The 21241-nt window shown below is 38.4% G+C and overlaps 1 protein-coding gene across 3 annotated transcripts in view; it reads left to right on the top strand.

Moving 5' to 3' along the window:
• Positions 1-21241, top strand: part of Tmcc1 (transmembrane and coiled-coil domain family 1) — a 114981-nt gene that overhangs the window by 31029 nt on the left and 62711 nt on the right. The window contains exon 2 of one of the 3 annotated variants that reach the window (XM_051203802.1): positions 9756-9887. The exons of the other annotated variants lie outside the window; for them this stretch is intronic. Coding sequence (XP_051059759.1) covers positions 9756-9887 — 132 coding nt within the window. The remainder of the gene's footprint in view (positions 1-9755; positions 9888-21241) is intronic. 3 annotated transcript variants of the gene reach the window in all.

The raw sequence follows: 21241 nt of genomic DNA, 5'->3' as shown, positions 1-21241 counted from the left end.
GACACAAAGCTGAAGGCTGCCTGGCCTACCAGCCCCAGACTGTGTGCCCCTAAGACTGCAGTTGTCATCTGCGAATCTGGACTTGTCATATGTATCCCTAATAGAATTTCAGGAGAGTGTGGATAAGAAATAATTGTAGGCCAAATGTACATACTTAACTAGCAATTAAATAAGTAGCTTATAGACCAACAGAGGGAAACCTGCCTGCTCTGTGGAAGTGGGGCTCACATAGAAATTTCACTAATAAACTCAACAAATTAGCACAAAACAGTTCTGTAAGCTGCCAAGACCCGCTGGAAAATATTAAGATTAGGGGTTGTGTGGAGACTTGCACATCTAGTGAGGAAGTGTGTAGGAAGCCTCACAGGGAAGCTGGTGGAGCAGCTCCTTAGAGTTCTAAGTGAAAAGTCGGCCTCATGGGAACAGTTTCAAATACAAAATTAAAAGGTGAAGTGCCCCTTTAAGAAAGGATAGTAGCTTTTAATGAATGGGCCCTGGATATAGTTTGAGCTCTCTCCTTAGCTATTTCAGGGGTGTGTGTGTGGAAAGAAGTAGTAAGAGGTGTGCTTTATTTTAGAAACACTGTGATCTCCACAAACTTTATTTTAAAGACATGACAGTTGGTAGCTGCATTTTGCCACAGTTCATCCCCTATCGACAGAATTGTAAACATTCTATCTGTAGGCATTCTCAACTTTCTTGGCTATTAATGAGAACTGTTAAATTTGTGTGTGTTACAGTGTGTTAGGATCCTAAGGGTAAAATCTTAGCTGCTCACAGGTGACCCCAGTGTAGCTGAAGCAGGAGTACCATGCTTGCCTCCATCCCCAGACTGTGTGATAGCTTCATGATCTCACCTAACAGGGACTTTTAGGAATATTGAAATACATTTCCCATCCTGTGTGTGGAGACACAGAAACCCACATTTCTACCAAACAATATGAAGAAGAATCTTGTGTTATTCCTTCGATATTCTTTAGTGGTGTGTTTTCAGAGATGTAGTACATGTGTCAAGCAGATACTGTGGTGTTTCTCATGGCACTGCTGCACAGGAAAGTCTAATAGCTAAGAACCAGGCAATGATCACTTACTTAACTAGAACATAACTGCATTCTGAATATGTTGCTGCTGATGCTTCTCTCCAGGTTATTCTTTACATAGGTTATTATTATTTACATAAAGAGAACCAGGGAGGGATGGGAGCACAGTCTACATAGAGAGAATCAGGGTGAGCAGAGCAATTCCTTCTGCTTACCTTAACTGTTTATAAATCCTACTACAGATGGTTATGACAAAGCCTTAAGGAATTTGTGCCCTTGATTTACTGTGTATTCAATTGTGAGTACAGTTTGTAAGGTACTTTGCACATGAGGAAGAAACTGAATAGGAAGATGTCCCTGAATTTTTTCTATACTCCTGAGATTTAAAGAACTATCTCTGCTCTATCATACATGCTAGTAAGAATCACAGATAGGCTAAGAAAAAAAGAAGGAAATTGTGAAGCTACGTGAGGAGTAAAACTCTTCTCTTTTTTTTTTTTTTTAACACCTTTACACCTTTAATTCCAGCACTCAGAAGGCAGAGACAGGCAGATCTTTGTGAGTTCAAGGCCAACCTGGTCTATACAGCTGGTTCTAGAGTAAACAGGCCCACCTGGTGTCAAAACAAACAAAAAAATCTCTTTACTCCTGAGTATGGTGTTTACTTGATCTCATTAAGTGGATCCCAGCTTCTTTGCAATTTCAGATTTTCTTCCTTGCTAGGTTTTTTTACATGCTATTTGCAAAATACTAACAAAAACTTTCTTTTCTGCTCTACCTCTCTTGAATGAGCCAAAATCATCCAGCACCTTCCGGTGTGGCAGTGAGGGTATTTCATTGTAATGATTATTTGTTTGTTTTCTAAGGTGGAGGGTTTTTTGGGTTTTTTTGTTTGGGTGGGTGGGTGGGGTTTTTTTGTTTGTTTGTTTGTTTGTTTGAGTTTGTCTTGGAACTCATTCTGTAAACCAGGCTGGCCTCAAATTCACAAGACATCTGCCTGTCTCTGCCTTCCAAATCCTGGAATTAAAGGAATATGCCACTACTGCCAGGCTTAGTTTTATTTATTTGTTTGTTTGTTTGTTTGGTTGGTTGGTTGGTTGGGGTTTTTTTCCTCCTAATGATTCTTAAAGTTGATTGATGTTTCCAGTAATAATGTCCTTTGGTTTTACTTTTAAATGATAATTATTTCCCAGTATTCAAAAAGTAAAATTTTTTAAATGAGACTTTGTTTCCATATCTTTTTATGGAGATTACAACTCTGCCTCTAGAAGTAGCATGTTTTTGGTTTTTTGTTTTGTTTTTAATTCTTCCTGTTTATGAAAACATCTATATTTTTTAAGCTTTCTAACATGAAAGACAAACCAATGCTTGTTGTAATATTGTCAACTTTAACTTTAAGATTCCACTTAGTCAGACTTTACATTTTCATTCAAGGTGGTCAGCCTCAGAGAACTCCTCCTTCCCTCTTTCCTTTCCTGTCTGTTATGTAGTCCATCATGGCATTGAACTTATGAGTCTTCCTGAGACTTCCAAGGACAAGATTAGAGGCCTGCACCAATATGCTGGGTGCTGAATCTACTTTCTGTCTCAGAGGGTACTTGAAATATCATCAATCCATTATGCCTTCTTTTTCTGTCCTTCCAGATTCCCTGACCCATTCCATGTGAGAGCTTTCCTTTGTTATATTTAAATTGTTCATATGGTGAAAACCCAGGAAATAACTGTGCAGTCATGCCTTGAGTTTGCATATAAAAGAGAATACTAGAAGAGCGCCAAGGCCCTTCAGTTTTTCTGTTGATTTGCTGAAAACAATATAGATGCATAAAACAACTAACAATATTCTAGTCCTCAAGTGCCCTCTTCACATAGTGTCCTGTTTCTGTTATCACTTTGATGTCAGTAAAAGAGACTTTGGAGTTATAACTGTTCTCTAGAAATGTAGATTACTGATAATAGCTTGAGTTTTCAGTAAAAAACTATTATTTTTCCAAAAATCATTTTTTAATATTGTACTAAATTTTTGTTATGTAGTGGCATATGTGACTGACTTCCTTAATTATGAATATATTCTCATCAGTAAAATAAGAGTATTGCTGTGCAAGCGTAAAGGCCTGAGTTTGAATTCCCCGGGTCTTGCATTTAAAACCCAGGAATGAGTAGGTATGCCAGTAATCCCAGCACTGGGAAGCAAAGATAGACAGATCCTAGAAGCTCACTTGTTATTCGTTTATAGTCAAAACCGTGAGCCTTCAGATGGACCTGTCTTAAGGGAATAACATGGAGAGTAATAGAAGATATCTGGCATTCTCTTTTGGCCTCAGGATAGACATGTGCACCCACACACTCCTATGTGTGTAATACACACGTGGTGGTGGTGGGGGGAGCTAAATCATGTTGTTTATTTTACTACAATTAAACAGTTGTATATGTAAGCCAATGTATATATGTGAGGCCATAGGACAAATTGTGAAAGTCAATTCTCTCCTTCCACCATGTGGGTCCCAGGGCTCAAACTCAGATCTTGTCTGATTTGACAGTAAACACCTTTACCCACTGAGCGACCTCACTAACCTTTACAGTTTTTAAAAAGTATATTAAGCCTGCCTTCTCATTGATAAACACTAGGGATACAGTATTATTTGTGGTTACAATTTCAAATATATAGGCAGGGAATCAGTATTGTGTAAGCAGTAGATGCGTAGCATCTCTTTTTGAGTTCCTGTCATTAAATTTTCTTTGTTATTCTATACACTGATGATCTTCTTAATTGGAAATGGAATACTTCTCATTTGTATATTACTAGATACAATCATTGACCTGTTTTTTAGGAAGCTTAAATCAGATTGTGCCATGATTGGCTGCTGTGTACATGTCTGTTACTGAAAGTTTTCTGTCCCAGCCTAATCTTGCAGCTGTTAGCCCCAAATAAACACATGGACACTATATTAGTTATTAATCTGTTGGCCGATGACTAGGGCTTCTTATTGGTTAGTTCTATCTTAATTATTAACTCATTTCTATCATTGTATTGCCACAAGGTTGTGGCTTACCTGGGAATGCCCAGCGTGTTGTCACTCCTTTGGCAGTATGGCAACTCTGTGGCAGGCTCCCTCTGCCTACCTTCCCCAGAATTCTCCTTGTCTCCTAGTCCCACATATCTTCCTGCCTCATTGGCTGAACAGTGTTTTATTCATTAACCAATAAGAGAAACATATATAAAGAAATACAGCCATCATCACATGTCTCTGTGCATTCTGGAACTTGAACTCATAGGGTGTAATCTATAAAATACTTCTGAAAACCCAAATAGGGAAACTGACGACATTCTGTTACATGAAATGAGACCTCTAATAAGTTCTAAACACACACCCTTACCTGTGGTAAGGGTAAAAAATGGCCATGTTATCTGTTCTGGAAGCACATGCTGTGAGTTGTAGAAAAAGACAGCCACACATTTAAACTGTTATATCTGAGCCCAGGAACTGCATGTGTGATGCATTTTTTTCCCTTAGTTATTTTGGTTTATAAAAGAACATGAAAAAAATTGCTCTTTTGGGCACATACCATGGACTTATTAGTTAGGAGTTCACGTCTCTGATACAGAATGATCTATAACAAATCATACTGCAAAATATGTTGAATAAAAACAAGCCAGTGGCCAGTGGTGGTGGTACTTGCCTTTAATCCCAGAACTAGAGTGACAAAGGCAGGTCTCTACTAGTTCGAAGCCATCCTAGTCTACAGAGTGCCAGGACAGGCTCCAAAGCTACATAGAGAAACCCTGCCTCGTGTATCACAGACAATCTCTACTAAATTTCAGACTGTTCCATCCTATGTTCTATAGGATGTATGCCCCTATGCTTGCACTTATGAAGATCCTATCTTGTCTGAAATACAAAGGTAATGTAGACAATAAAAAGTACTACATGGCTTCCCTTTTCACTTGATAATTGTTCCAAAGTACTTTGTCACTGAAATTAAGTAAACTAGGGTTGACCATGTGACTTTGAAGGCAACTATGCTCATGACTACTGTAGGGTATGTGAGTTTGAATTAGCCATTAACTCCTTTTAAAGTTTGCCTTGGGAAGCTTTGTCTTAAATTACTTAATGATGTGAAATTACAGGGTTTCTGATGTTTGCTGGAAAATGATTTTTTGGGGTGGACATTGGTGACACATGCCTTTAATCTCAGCACTTGGGAGAAAGAGGCAGAAGAATCTCTGACTTTGAGGCCAACCTCGTCTACAGAGCTAGTTCCAGGACAACCAGGGCTGTTACACAGAGAAACCCTGCCTTTTAAAAGAATAAATAAAATAAAATAAAATAAAATAAAAGATTCTTGGTTACACACACAGAAAGAAACATCTATCCATAGGAACTTAATTGTGTGTAGTAGTTCTTAGTGAATATAAGTTAGTTCATGGCCTTAGAGTCTAGGCTTAGTATTCTAATGGGCTGTGGATAATTTAAAACAGCTATGCTCTCCTCAACATGACTAGGGACTACTCTCAGAATACCATCTCTATCCTCAGTGTGTCTGGAGAATGAATGCCAGCTCTGAGATCCTGTTCCTGTCTTTAAATACCTCTCATGAGTCCTGGGAATAAAGGTGTGTACCACCACTGCTCAGCATCTATAGCTTGTGGCTAGCTTTGCTTTCTGAATCTTCAGGCAAGCTTTAATAAACCATAAATAATATATCACTACACTATACTCTTCGATTTTTTTTCTGTCCTCGCACTTTTCCCACAACCTCACACTTTTTTGTTCCTTATCATATCTTTTAATTAGTACTGATACTGCCTAGACTCAGCCTATTTTACTACTTTAATGGTTGTTTCATCCATACTCTGTGTGTGTAATATACATATATACACACACACCCACACATACATATATGTATGTATGTATATAATTTTTATTCCCCTTGCATACTAGATTTGTATTTTTCATCTCTTAACATCTTCTAGAATGACTCACAGACTTGGCAAACTTAATGTACCCTAAACTCAAGCTTCTGGGAGCCTCACTTCACCCTGGTTCTTTTCGGTTTCCCATTTAGTTTAGTATCACATCCATGTTTTAAGACTAAAATCTTAATGCCCATCCTCATCTCTTTATGTAGTCCTGGCTAGCCTGAAATTCTCTTATGTTTTTGGTTGTGAGCCTAGCCTTTAACGGCTGAGCCATCTCTTCAGCCCTAGCCTGAAATTCTCTATGTAGACTAAACTGGTCTCAAAACTCTATATCCTGAGTGTAGCGATTAAAAATGTGAGCCATTTTCCTCTTCCCCCTCTAAATATGTCAACTGATTTCTTTGGCTTTATTTTTTTAATAATTTTTAAAAATTTTTATGCATAGCTTTCATGTATGTCTGTGTGGTTATGTCAGATCCCCTGGAGTTACAGATAGTTACGAGATTACATATGGGTGCTGAGAATTGAACCCAGGTCCTCTGGAAGAGCATCCAGTGCTCTTAACCACTGAACCATCTTTCCAGCCCTGGCTCTGCTTCTTAAACATAACTAAAATTTGGCTCTCAGGGCTGGAGAGATGGCTCAGAGATTAAGAGCACCTTTAATCCTAGCATTCTGGAGGTAGAAGCAGGCAGATCTCTGTGAGTTCTATCCAGGACAACCACAGAGACACAGAGAAACCCTGTCTGGAAAAATGGAAGAAGGAAGGGAGGGTGGGAGGGAAGGGACAGTAGGGAGAAGAGGAAGGAAGGAAGGAAGGAAGGAAGGAAGGAAGGAAGGAAGGAAGGAAGGAGAAAAAAGAATCCCGACTGCTCTTCCAGAGCACTCACATGGCAGTTCACAATCATCTGTAACTCCAGGCTCAGGGGGCCTCTTCTGCCCTCTATAGACATCAGTTATACACATGGTGCACAGAGCTATGTGCAGATAAAGCACCCACAAACATAAAATTAAACATTGATAAATCTTCAAATATTGGATATCTCTTACCAACTTAAAAGCTGTGGCCTCATTTCTGATAATACTATACTCTTTGACTTTATTATATATTAATATCCCAGCTCATCTGACAATATCCATCCAATATTGCCTCTGTCTTTAACATGGGAGCCAGAGTGATGCCATTTGTCCTACGTTTTATTCATGTTGTTCCTGGGACAGAAACCCTCTATGTCTTTCATTTCTTGAACGTGTCTGGCCTGTAAAGCCTTGCACAGCATGTTTCTCCATTTACTCTCTAACATTCTATTAGCTCCTTGTTCATCCTACTCCAGCCACACTGGTTGGCCTTCCCTGTTCCTTGTCAAATTCCTTGAGTTCCTCAGGTCTGGCTGGGACAATGTCATGAAAAAAGTCAAAACTGAGTTTTATTCAGTTGTATAAAAATGTAGCTATATACCATTTTTCTGAAAACTCTAGGCCAACTTGAAGGAATGGGCTTTAAAAGACAGGTATGCAGAGAGTCAGTGACAAGAAGGAAACAAGTAATTGAAACCTTATCAGTTTAAATAATTGTGTGAATTTTATATTCTGCATTATCCCTTGAAACTGAAAGTGTCATACATATAATTTACCCACATGTGAATGAATGTGATGCTGAGAATAAACTGTCCTCAGTAATCAGTGAGAACAGTGTGAACAGTGGCATGTGCACTGGCAAAGAAAATGTATACTAATGTTGGGTAGAGCCAGATCTGTAAGTTTGGATACCAGAATAAAGATTTTGGACTAGTTTAGATGAGTGGGTTTTTTCGTTTTTTTTTTTTTTGTTTTTTTGTGTTTTTTTGTTTTGTTTTGTTTTGTTTTTGTTTTTAAACAGCCCATGCTGATAAACAGAAGAAAATGTAATGCAAATAAGTGTTGCAGTTATATGCAGGAGGAGAGGCCAGTCAGGCTTCAATACCAAAAAGAATACTGAATACCTTTTCCTCTGTAGCACTAAGGAATAAAAGTCACAGAAGGTATTTATCCATCAGTTACCTAAGAAGATGAAATGACTGGCTCAGGAATGCCAGTAGTGAAGCTAGGGGACAGTCTTGAACACTGAGGAACCCTTCTGACTGAATGTGTCCAAGAGGAAGCTCTCCAGCACTGTTTGTGTCTGAGGTGGAGATTGTTGGCATAGTGGGAATTTTACTAGCTAAAATAGGACTTTATAATTCTGATCTTTTAAAGATTTATTTTTTATTTATGTGTATGTATAGCTGTGCTTGTGTGTGCATGTGGATGTTGATGTCTTCGTAGGCCAGAAGAGGGCATCAGATTCCCTGAAGCTGTAGTTATAGGTAGTTTTGAGCCACCTGACATAGGTGCCAGAAACAAAATTTGGGTCCCCTACAAAAGCAGGAAGTATTCTCAACCATTGAACCATATTTCCACTTAATTGTCACCTTGAGGATATTTATCATATAAAAGAGCCAAGTGCTATATAAATTAAATTTACTACAAATAACACTTGTTCACATTTTTATGATAAATTATTGTAAAAAAAAAAAATTTACTGAAATAGTGAATACAGATGATGAAAATAGAAGCTGGAGAAAGAGTTTTAAGATTAAGGACCCAAAAGACTACTTTGTGTAGTAGCTGTCACTAGAAAGAAAATGATATTAAGAGACTTTGTTGACGTCAACCAATGAATAGAACATTGTGTTTGAATAGAAGAGATCTTTTGATTTTGCAGCGATGTCAACAGATATCTTAGAAGTAAAATCTAACAGAGGTCTTGAAGCTGGAAACCATACATTGCTGTCTAGTTTCCAGGAACATGTGCCCTTTCCATATCTCTTGCTGAAGCTAGGAATACTATCTGTGTGATTACTTGCTGAACTCTGACTGATGTTAATTAAAATCAAAACAGCTGTTTAGGACCAGATTTCTCAGATGAGAAACAAAGCACACAAAAATCAAGCTACCTAGCAGGCCATAGCAGTTCACACCTTTAGTAGCAGCACTGAGGGGCTGAACCTAGAGATTTGCCACAAGTTCTAGGGCAACCTGTACTACAGAATAAGTTCCTATCTCAAACCACACAAAAGTAAAACTAGAAAACAAAAACTTGTTAGGATACTCTTGGTCTCTTTTAATAACTTTGTTAAAGAAAATATAGTATCTTTAAAAAAGATAAAAAAAAAAAAAAAAAAAAAAAAAAAAAGTCTCCCTAGCAATGTTGCTGATCTTCAGGAATTGTGGAATTCAACCTGTAGTGATGGCAGAACATTCTTAGTCTGTTTTCAGGAAGACAGCCAAGCAGCACAAGCACATCACGCAGTCATACAGCTGTATGTATGACCTCCTGCTTCAATTCTGTGTTGTTTTAGACTTAATGTTAAGGAAAATTTTGTGCTGCCTGCTTTTCCTTTTTGTGGGGGAGGGGAGCCCCAAGGGAGGGAGAAAGGGTTTATTTCCCTATGGAACTGTGGAGATATTAGGGCAACAGGAGCTGGCCACATTGCATACACAGTCTAGAAGAAGAGAGTGAACCAATAAATGGACATATCTTCTATGTTTTATTTAATGTACTATAGTAAGTAAATGGTCTGAGAATTTTCAGACTCTAAATGCTCTTAGAGCATATTAGTTTAGCAGAATGTGTCTTGTTTACTCTTTGCTTTGCCTGGTGTGTCTGCCTGCTACCCACATGACTTTAGCCCTGCTACCCACATGATATGAACAAAAGAACCAGCAGTCTGTTAGGGAAGAACAAAAAGAAAGCAAGAAAAATAATTTTCCTTTAGCTGGAAGATTTCCCTGGAGCCTTGGTGGCTGGAATTCAGGCAGAATCCCAGAAATCAGAGCAGATCAGTGGGCAGCATTGTGTGTTGGAAGAAGAAGCATCTGCTTGGGGCCTGGACTGCATGACATGGAAGGTAGGGAATCAACTGCATTTTTCCTTTTAAACTGTCCAATTTTAGGAAAGTTAATGGGTCTTTTTCTGGAATAAACCAAGAATCTTGTGTTTTGAGAGAAAAGATAGATGTATGGTCACTGTGATAGATTTCAGAGCTAACCTACTGTGATGGTTTGAATGAGAATGGACCCTATAGGTTTGAATGTTTGAATATTTGGTCACCATTTAGTAGAACTGTTTGTAAAGGATTAGGAGGTGTGGCCTTGTTGGAAAATGTATGCCTGTGTACCTCTTCAGCTTCATCCTTCAGCCTTCCAGCCCATGTTCACACCAGGCATACAGAGCTACTGCTTACTTGTCAGTGAGCCTTGCACTAGCTTTTCTGTGCTTGACTACTTTCCCTGGCCCTCAACCCACCCCACTCCACCCCACTCCATCCCTTGCTGTCCACTTTCCACTCTGTGTCCCTAACAAGCAAAACTACAGAGGTTCTGACTGTCCTCTGGGCTCACCTAGAAGTCATTCTGACCCACTGTCTCTAGGTGAGTTCCTCTGTGCTCCCTCCAGGAACTGTCACTGTTTTAATTTGCCTTTGTTTTCCACTGAATGAAAGGAACAGTGTATCTGTGTATACCACTGTGCTTCCAGCTTCCAGCTTCTGCATTCATATATTAGAGGTGATCTATAGGAAGAAAGGAGTGTTACAGCCAAGCATGGTGACACATGGTAATCCCAGCACTCTGGAGGCAAAGTCAAGAAGATCTTCAAGTTCAAGTTCAAAGCTAGTCTGATCTACATGGCAAGTTCCTTGTGGTAGAATATTATTTCCACATGTGTGACTTTTGTTTATGCTGTATTTGTTTAACTCTCTGAAGCTGTGTTACTGTGCCTGTTTAAAATACCCGTTGGTCTAATAAAGAGCTGACTGGCCAGTAGTGAGGCAGGAGCAAGGATAGGTGGAGCTGGCAGGCAGAGACTATAAATAGAAAAAGAAACGAGGAAAAGGGAAGGAGAGGAGGATATCAACGGCCAGCTACCTATCTAGCCAGCTGGCCAGCTACAGAGTAAGAAGGAAAGTAAGACATGCAGAAGTAAGAAAGATAAAATCCCAGAGGGAAAAGGTAGAAGGGCTAGAAACCAGCTGAGCTAAGGCAGAGCATTCCTAACTAAGAATAAGCCTCTGTGTATGATTTACTTGGGAGGTAGGTGGTAGACCTCTCAAAAAGGCCAAAACACCAAAAAGAGTAAAAACCCAGCAGTAGTTCCAAGCCAGCCAGAGCTACATAGAGGGACTATCTTAAAAAAGGAAGGAGGAAGGGAGGAAGGAGCGAACAACACAACCAAAAAAGAAAATTGGTGCATTAATAGAACATTTATAGCATGATGTTTTTATAGAAAACTGCAGAGTACATAGATCATACATTAATTGAATAAAGTGATAAAATGTAAAACACTTTAAAGTGTCTGGACATGACTGCAGCCATGCTTTTATCACAAGAGCTAAGAATTTTCAGCCCCAGGTCTTCCTTCCCCTTGGGGAGCCCTGCCTGTGCACATTGGCACATTGCTTCTGTGTGGTGCCTGGATGTCAGCTAAAAGGAGACAGTCCTCTTCCCTTTGTTTATTTACCAACGTGATAGTATTGGGTTTACTGGGTCTTCACTGTTGTTTTTTGGGGGTTTTGTTTTGTTTTGTTTTCCAGTATCAATTTGTACGCTGAGTTTGGGTTTAATTCTTGTTTGTTTGTTTTGGTTTTATAAGAACACAGAATATTTGTATGATTCTGAAATTAATTTTAAAAAATGGCATATTCTATCCCTATCCTACTTCTTGCTATCAGTAACTTTTTGTTTTCTTCCCTAGCCTTGATTTCCATTTTGTTCTTGATTCCATTTCCTGTCTTGATTTCCATTTGACTCCTCATCCTCCAACTCCCTTGGAACTTTTCCCTTTACAATGGGTTTCCTTAAAAAATGGTATGCTGTTTTAACACACTTGTTTCTTATGACTCGATCCATTCTGAGATCACATGACCTTTTCCTTTTTAAAACTGTCATAAACTTGTTTTCAGGCTTTTGCTTTCACAAGTACAACTGCAGTTAGCACACTTACTTATTTTATTAATCTTTTAAAAAACATATTTATTATTATTCATTTTTTGTTGTTGTTTGAAATGGGGTCATACTATGTAGCTCTGGCTGACCTAGAATTTGTCATATAAGACAGGCCGGCCTCAAACTCATATAGACAAGTATGCTTGTCTCCTCCTCCTGGGTGCTGGGGCTGGTGTTATAAATAAGTGGTTGTGAGTCACGTGGGTGTTGGAAACAAAACTATGGCCATCTAGACAAGCAGCAAGGGCTCTTAATTGCTGAGCTAGCTGTCCAACTTGTATTTTCTTTTTTTCACATTGTTTGCTAGTTTATCTTTGGATTAATTGCTGGGAGTAATTTTTGCTAGGTTCTATGATACTTGCTAGGTTCTATGATACTTCTATCAAAAGGAGCATACTTTTTTTTTAACCCTTCAGCTATTTTTGAAGAGCACAGTTTGTAGCTTTGTAAATGTTGTCACCCTGATGAAACCAGAAACAGTATCTTAAACTGTGATTTTTAATCTGTATTGTTTCATTGTGAGCATTGCTGAGTATTTTTCATGTGTTGAAAGCTGTATTTCTTTTTCTGCATGGCTGTTTGAATCTCCTCAGCCTTTTTTTCTTTACATGGCAAAGATGGTAATTTTTTTTTTTTTTCTTTTAAATACGTGACCTTTTTGCTTTAAATTTTCTTTCCTTGTTCTCTGCACTTAAATAATTATTCCATGGCTGTTTTATGTGTCTTTCTTTCATTGCCACTAGCCTCATTCAGTCAGCATCACTTTGGTTGGTGGGTGATTGGGTGGGTGGGTGGTGGTTGGTTGGTTTTTGAGGCAGGATTTTTCTGTGTAGACCATGCTGGCCTCGAAATCAGAGATTCACCTGCTTCTGCCTCAACCAGCATCACTTTTTATAAGACAATTATAGTAGCCTTTTAACTAGATTCCCATTTCCAATTTCACCTTTACCAAATCTGTTTTGTTCAGACATCACATGGGTCTTTCTAAACTCCATCTTTCATAGTTGTTCCTTGTGTGCCTTCAGTGCTCTCTGTGCTCAGAGTGAAATTCCTGTCTTTACTTACTGTCCACACCCTTTATAACTTGCATCAGTTAATCCAGCCTGTGAGATCAGCGCATGCTGTTCACTTTGTTTTTACATTTCTGTTTTCCTTTCAGCCCATATCAAGTGATCCTCTCTTCCCCCCATTTCTGGCCCAGCCCAGTCTCCTCACTGAAACTTTATCTCCTCTTCGTCAGTAGTAGCAGAGGTTTTGCTAGGGTCATATTGATTTCTGAGAGCATTTTGGCTGTGAACCATACAAAAGGTGGCCATCTAGGTTCCAGAGACTCTAGGATAGTGTTGGTGGTTTTGTCTTGTTGTTATTTTTTGGTGTGGTTTGGTTTTTTGATTTTTATTTTCTCTGGCTGTCCTGGGACTTGCTCTGTAAACCAGATCTGCCTGCCACTGCCTCCTCAGTACTGGGATTAAAGATTAAAGCACCTCTTCCCAGTGGTTTTGTGTTATTTTGTTTGCTTAGTTTTCTTTTTGATTGGTTGATTTTTATTTTTAAATTTTGTGTGTATGCACATTTTGTGTGCATTTATGTCTGTGCCACATACATGCCTGGTGTCATGGAGGCCAAAAGAGGATGTTAGACCCCCCTAGGATTGTAATGGTAGATGGCTGTAAGCTTCCATCTAGCTGCTGGGAATCAAACCTGTGTCATCTGGAAGAACAGCCAGTGCTTTTAACCACTGAGCCATCTCTCCAGCCCTATTTTATCTTATTTTTGGAGACAGGTTCTCACTGTGTATCCGAGGCTAGTTTAAAGCTCAGTGGTCTGCATCAAGTCTCCTTGAGTGCTAGGATTATAGGCATCTGTTACCGTGTTTTGTTGTTTTTTTTTTTTTTTCCTTTTTTTTAATAGTGTTTGCTAATTCTACATACTGATAGATTTCATTATTAAACTTTCATATCTGTACAGGATATGAAAACCTGTACAAAACCACTTTCCCTGGTACCTTTTCCTATCTTCCTCAGCACCTAAAACACACAGCCTTATAAGATGTTTGCTTACCAAGGGTAATGCAAAATACAAAATAGAAGTTCCATTTTGGCCAGGTGTAGTGGCTCATGCTTGTAATCTCAGCCCTTGGGAATCTGAGGCAGATGGATTACTATGAGTTCTAAGACACCTTGAGCTACAGAGTGATACCATGCCTTTAAAAAAAAAAAAAAAAAAAAAAAAAAGTCAACCTGAAAACAATGTTTCATTTTTACATAGATGCATTCTGTGGAAGACCCTTTGTATTTATGACATGTATGACAGGAAGTGGCCTAGAGTGCTGACTCAGCAGGCCCTTGACAGTTACTGCTTCACTGTGTAAGAGGAGCAGAATGCTGTCCATTGCTTTTTTTTGCCCAAGGAGACTTGTGACTAATAGCGAAGAGCATTTACAGTGTGTTTTGCTTTCTTTCTTTCTTTCTTGGTGCTATAGACTGAAAACCAGGCTCTTGTGCTTGCTAGGCAAACATTTTTTTTGAGGTGGGGGGAGTTGTTCATTTGTTTGTTTGTGAGACAGGGTTTCTCTGTGTAACAGCCCTGATTGTTCTGAAACTCACTCTGTAGAGTAATGTGGCCTTGAAGTCACAGATCCACCTGCCTCTGGCTCCTGAGTAATCTTTTTTTTTTTTTTTTTTTTTTTTTTTTGTATTTTTTGAAGTGAGACTTGGTTATTTTTGATTATTATTATTATTTTTTTTTTTTTTACCCAGACTGAGTGGGAATGTAAAGCACCCAAGTTTCTGTTGTCTGCAGATGCCAGCATGAGAACATAGGCAATGAGACTGAGAGACTGTTGTTTTAGGTGAACAAACTAGGCAGAGATGGGAAAGGCTTATCTCACTACTGAACTTTCTCCTGGCCTTGTATGTACAGTGTGCTCAGGACCCTTAGCATTTCTTGCTAAGGCTGTCATTTTATGGGTTCCAAGTGAATGCAGGCAGTTTTCCAGTCCTGCTAACGAACCTTGTTTAGTGTCATGCTCTTTATACCTTTGCAAAAGGATTCACGAGAAAAGCAAATGGAAGACCTTAAGGCTTACATGACTCAAGCCTTTGTTAATAGATGCACAAACCCAGCTACTTGTAATACAAGAAGAGAAAAGCTTTATAGGAAATAGGCAGCCAGGGTATAGCATACAGGTTAGCCTACTCTTCTTTTCTTTTGTAGGGTATATTAATTTCACTTGGGACTGGAGTATATAGCTTAACCCAGACTCATGGGTTTTGTTTTGTTTTGTTTCGTTTTTTTAATTCTCAAATTGTATTCTTTTGAGACAGATAAGGAGCAAATTGTGTAAGTTTCTCTGGGCAGAAGACAATAAGAAAGGGAAACAACAAATTGAATCAGTGGAATTTACAATGACTAAAAACAAATACCCAGATCCAGTTTCTTAAATTATGCCTCATCAGGCATTTCTCACTAGACTTGTTTATAATAAACTCAGGGAGCCATTGAAGTTCTTACGCCTAAACATATGGACAGTAAAAATTGATTGTCATGGCTCAGTGGTTAAGAGTGCTTGCTGCTCTTGTAGAGGTTCCATTTCTAGCACCCACATTTTGGGTAGCTCACACCTCCTGTAACTCTAGTTCTAAGGGATCTGATTGGTCTCTTATGGTCTTTAAGGGCACCTACACCCATAGGAAGCACCTATCTATACTCAGGCATATATGCACAAACATTAAGTCTAAAAAAAATTAGCCCCCCCCCTCCAAAAAAAATGATTGTCAGCTGAGCACAGTGGCTCAGCAGGTAAAAATGCTTGCTGTGTAACCCAGGTCTTGATTCTGTCTTCAGAACCCTTAGTGGAAGGAGAAAACTGACTCCTGAATGTTGTCATTTGACCTCTACATGAACACCACAAAGAATTTTCCACCTCCTCTCATTATAAATAAATTTTAAAAAATAAATAATAGTCACCAGAGATTAAAGAGTTAAAATTCTATTTAATTATTTGACTTTTTTATTTTATGTGCTTTGGTGTGAAGGTATCAGATCCCCTGGAACTGGAGTTACAGTTATGAGCTGTCATGTGGGTGCTGGGAATTGAACCCAGGTTCTCTTAACCACTGAGCCATCTTTCCAGCCCTAAAATTATGTTAAGTATCTTCATTATGGATTATGAGGGAGACCTATACTCTAGTATCATAACAATAAAATATCTCAAGCAAGCAGAAATGCCCTTTTTAAAAAATTGGATTAATTTATTTTGTGTGTTTTGCCTGCATGTATGTAGGCACACCACATGCATGTGGTGCCTGCAGAGGCCAGAAGAGGTCTTTGGATCTTCTGGGACTAATGTAACAGCGGCTTGAGAGTGTCTGGTGGGTGTTGGGAAGCAAACCCAGGTTCTCTGCAAGAGCAACAAGTGCTCTTAGCCATTGAGACATCTCTCTAGTCCATATACCTCTTTAAGTTAGAGGTGATTGTTTGCTTTACCAAGCAGTGTTCCACTTTAATAATGCATCCAAATAATGTGTTGCATAAACAAGCCTTACAGGTGTGCTAAATGAGGGACCAAACACAAAACAATCCTCTTACATGAATCTGTTTCTACAGAACAACTGAAAAAAGTGGATGAGTGACTGCTGGGAATGGGGCTTGGTAGCTAAGGTTACAGAGTTCCTTTTCAGAGGGATGGATGGGCATATGCCACAATAGTGATGTAAGGGTGCATAGTTCTAAAAAAAAAAAAAAAAAAAAAAAGGAATTGTGTATTTTAAATGGATGAATTACCTGGGGTATGAATTCCATCTCAGTAATAGTGCTTATAATAGAATTTATCGTAAGATCGGTTTAATTTGTGAATGTAATTTGTACAGTTTTTTCAGTAGAACCATCACTGTTCTGTATGCATGTTAGCACAAATCTTTAGAAATGCTGTAATCCCAAAATATTGGAATGACTGTAAGTGAAGGACAGCATTATTGCTGTCTCACCTTTGTATACTGCTAAGCAACTGTAGCCATGCAAAGCTAACAGAAGAGTAATCCTGACAGTGGTTTCCCATTTCTTATAAGGACAGGGGACATTATTTATAAATCAGACAGGCTTTTCTCTCTCTCTCTCTCTCTCTCTCTCTCTCTCTCTCTCTCTCTCTCTTTATTTTAAGTAGTCAGCACACTCCATCTTTAGTTTTCAGGATTAGTGTTGATTTTGGTGCTGGTGATTTATCTTACTACAGATTCTCCAAAGATGTAACTACAGATTTTCCAAAGAGATAACCCAAATATCTAGATTTGACTACACTTGAAGCCTAGTCTAAGAAATTTCCTCCCCAAATCTGTACAGGTTAACTTCTCCCTGCTTTCTTTCCTTCTTTATCTTCCCTTCCCACTTTAAGGAAGAAAGAAAATACCCTTACAGTGAAAGCCAATTTTTTCTCATTTCCTACAATTAGGATAAAGAGATTTGTAAGTTTTTTTCTAGGGGTGTGTGTGTGTGTGTGTGTGTGTGTGTGTGTGTGTGTGTGTGTGTGTGTGTGTGTTTATGAGTGTATTGCCTGCATGTATTATCTGTGCACCACATGCACACATGCCTAAGGAGGCCAGAAGAGGGCATTGGATCCCCTGAGACTTGAACTACAGTTGGTTGTTATCACCATATGGCTGCTGGAACTAGAACTTGGGTTGTCTTGAAGAGCAGCAAGTGCTTTTAACTGATGAGTCATCTCTCTAGCCCTGTTCTTTTTCTTTCCTCCACTTTTTTAACAGGTATTTTTCATCTAGTTTATAGCTACTTCCTCACTTGTTACAAGGCCTATCCCTCCTTGTTTACTAAGACAGGATCCAACTTAGTCCTGAAATCCTGCTTCTGGCTTCCATGTGCTGGGGTTACAGGTGTGAGTCATCAGCCCAGATCTTTTGCCTGATTTCTTAAAATGTTGTCTAAAGGAATCCCTAATAAAACTCAATTATATATTTTTATAATTTTCATGTGAAACTCCTCCATTTATAAACAGAAATGCAGATTGTTTTTAGAGTATTTGAAACTTCGAAATAGAATCAATAGTAGTATTGCTGTTTCTGTCTTCCGTCATACACCTGAATCTACTGACACTTTAACTACCATCTGTGGCCCTGCTGCCTCTTAGTCAGCACTACATCACACCGGTCAAGCTTTGGCCTGGCAGGATTGTAAGTCCTGCCAGCACTGGCTCTTTCACTGCCACCAAAAGTAGTTTTTTACTAAGTGTCTACCAAAGTCGATTGTTGGGGTGAAAACCTGATATCTCAGAGAGGCAGAGAAGCAAGTCTCTTCATTCATCCCAAACTAAAAAGACAACAAATTTCTTTAAGTTCCTTCCTACTCCTTCCTGTGCATCCCTCTATTTGGCTTTCTGGGTCCTCCATACTCTCTATGACTAATTCTTATCAACTAGTCTTGCTCTGTCCCTGATCCAAGGTTAATTTTATTAACATAGCCTCTGGGTTTTACAAATGCAATCATATATCCTGTAACAGTAAGCCAAGGCAACCAGCAGGAATGAAAATTTAGGAATATCTGAAGAGCTTACATTCTTTGTCTATGTATCACTGGATATAATTTCATTTAAAATAAAATATCATTCCTACCACATTGGTTTCAATTCTGTTTGACAAGAACTGTTACCCTTTGCTGGCAGCTTCTTAGTGCCTCCATCATTGTCAGGAAATGCAAAGTATGTGTTATCTATCACTCCCAATATCTCCAAATTTACAGAAAGAAGTAGGCGTTGAAACACAAGTATTATAGAATAGATATGGCCAGAGAAAAAACTCTCCACAATATATTATAGTCAGGATGTCAAAAATAAAAAGCAAGGGAAAAACTGACATGCAATGGCAGAAATATAAGAATTACCCCAGACTTTGCTTCAAATGTTAATTTTGGTAAATGGCTGTTAAGTTTGGGGGATTTAAGAAGCCTTATATAGGACTTTTTTTAATATTTAATAAATCACCAACAATTGTGTGCTAATGAGTATGGGTAGACAAGTATAATGAGTGATGAGTTTAACCCAAATTCAGGTAGGATGGGAAAAGGTGAGGTCACACACCCGTGCAGAGTCTAACCATGCATTTTGGTGTTGGAGTGATTGCTTCTGCCACAGTGATATCTAGAGAATTGGCCTAGCTTTATTATTGATATCTGGGTAACAGAGTTGCTGACTTTGGACGTCATCTTTAAGGATACTCTTGCACAGTGTAAACATTCCCTTCTGTCTAAATGTGTGAAACTTCCAGATTATCCATAGTTTAAATAGCTTCTATCTTCCCCACACATGTAAAAACAGCTAGACTTCAGACATAGGGGATGCTAAAGCTCCTCATTCTTAAAGATTGGCAGCTTGACATCTTAGAGAGAATTCAATATGAATGTTGTGAATAAAAAAGATAACATCATTTCAGAGTCCTTCTAATTCTTATGTGAAATTTTTAAATATTTACACCTATTTCCATAGAATAGCTCCTTTCAAATGGACTATCTGATTCAAGGAATACATACAGATTTCAAGACAAATGAAACATCCTTTGACTTAAAGGATAAAAGTTCTCAGCAGGGCAGTGGTGGCAAATACTTTTAATCCCAGCACTTGGAAGGCAAAAACAGGCAGTGAGTTTGAGGCCAGTCTTGTCTACCAAGCAATTTCCAGAATAGCAAGGGCAGTTACACAGAGAAACCTTGTCTCAAACAACAAAAAACAAAACAAAACCTCTCTGTCAGTGACACATCAGAGAAACTCTTCCTGATGTAGGCCAGTGAAACTGTACAGAAAAAAAAAAAAAAGGATTCATTTTCTATAAAAATTCATGATAATACAGTGTTTATTTCCTACTAAAAAAAGTACTTTGTTGACAAAAATGAACTTAACATTTAAAGGTCTGCTACAGTATGAAAACTCAATTTTCAGAATGTTGGAATTCTCACAGGAAAGAATATGTCATTCCCTGGCAAGATGCATTCTGTCTGTACACCTGGACTTTTGTCTGTGTGTGCATGTGTTTCTAGAACATTTATTTGCCTAAAGACGAAGTGTCTATGCCGTATGTAAAACTGTGTCATTAAATTCATGTTCCATATTAGGCACTTGCCCTTCCCATTTATCCTATATACCACTCCAGAATCAAATTTGTATAACAATCGGGTAAATGTAGTGAACACCTTTAATCCCAGCACTCTGAAAGCAGAAATAAGAAGATCTCTGACTTTAATGCCAGCCCAGTCTACATAGAGAGTCCCAGGTTAAAATTTAGTCTTGGCAATTGAAATTGGAATTAATCATGATTTTTTTTAATGAGCTGATATTTTAATGGTTTACTTTTATATTAAAATATCTTTATTTTTGCTTCTGAAGTAATAAAAATACCTCTTTAGAATTTGGCTTAAAAGATATTAAAATTTTAACTATGTATATATAGTTACAGCCATTTATTCCACACACACACACGCTTAATCCCCTTTAATGTGAGTAATAGACTGGTTGTTCTTTGAAGGTTTTGAAGACTACCAGAGCTAAGTTCATAATAGGAGTATGAGAACCTTGTCTCAAAGGTCTTTTAGTTTACCGGTCTTAGAGGAGATGTGGTTTATATCCAAATTCCTTCCTGGTATAGTTTGAATAAGTTGGCTGTCTCTTTTGTTTGGGTTCTGGTTAGGGATTTGGGTTTGCTTCTGTTTTGTTTTAGGGTAATGTAAGACTTCCTTTTTTTAAAAAAAAGATTTATTTTTATCTTATATGTATGACTGTTTTGCCAGAATGTATGTATGTTCGCCATGTGTGTGTGCCTGATACCCATGGAGGCTAGAAGGAGGCATTGGACTGGAGCTAGAGATACAGATGACCTGAGACACCTGGCATGGGTATTGAGAGCTAAACTCAGGTTCTTTGTAAAAGCAGTGTGTACTCTTAATTGGGGAGACTTCTCTCCAGCTCCCTGGGTAACCTCTGATAAGTATTTTTCTACGTATTTTTTTTTTCCTTAGTTGATAGGAATGTTAAATTATTTGGGAAATAAACAGCAACTATCTAATGTAGATGTAAACAGCAACTATCTAATGTAGATGGCTGGGTATATAGTAAATATTGAGTAAATTATAGCTGCTACAATGACTAGTGAAAAATTATAATATGCACAGAAGTTTATTTCCTAATTGGCACTTTTTAAAAAATCTCCAGCTGTCTGTGTAAGAAGCAAAAACTGAAGGCCAGTACACCATTGAGGGAACA

The sequence above is a fragment of the Phodopus roborovskii genome, unplaced genomic scaffold (genome assembly GCF_943737965.1).
Source record: "Phodopus roborovskii unplaced genomic scaffold, PHOROB, whole genome shotgun sequence".
Classification (NCBI taxonomy): Eukaryota; Metazoa; Chordata; class Mammalia; order Rodentia; family Cricetidae; genus Phodopus; species Phodopus roborovskii.
Note: the sequence above shows the minus strand (reverse complement) of the source record. Positions and strands in the feature narration are given on the sequence as shown.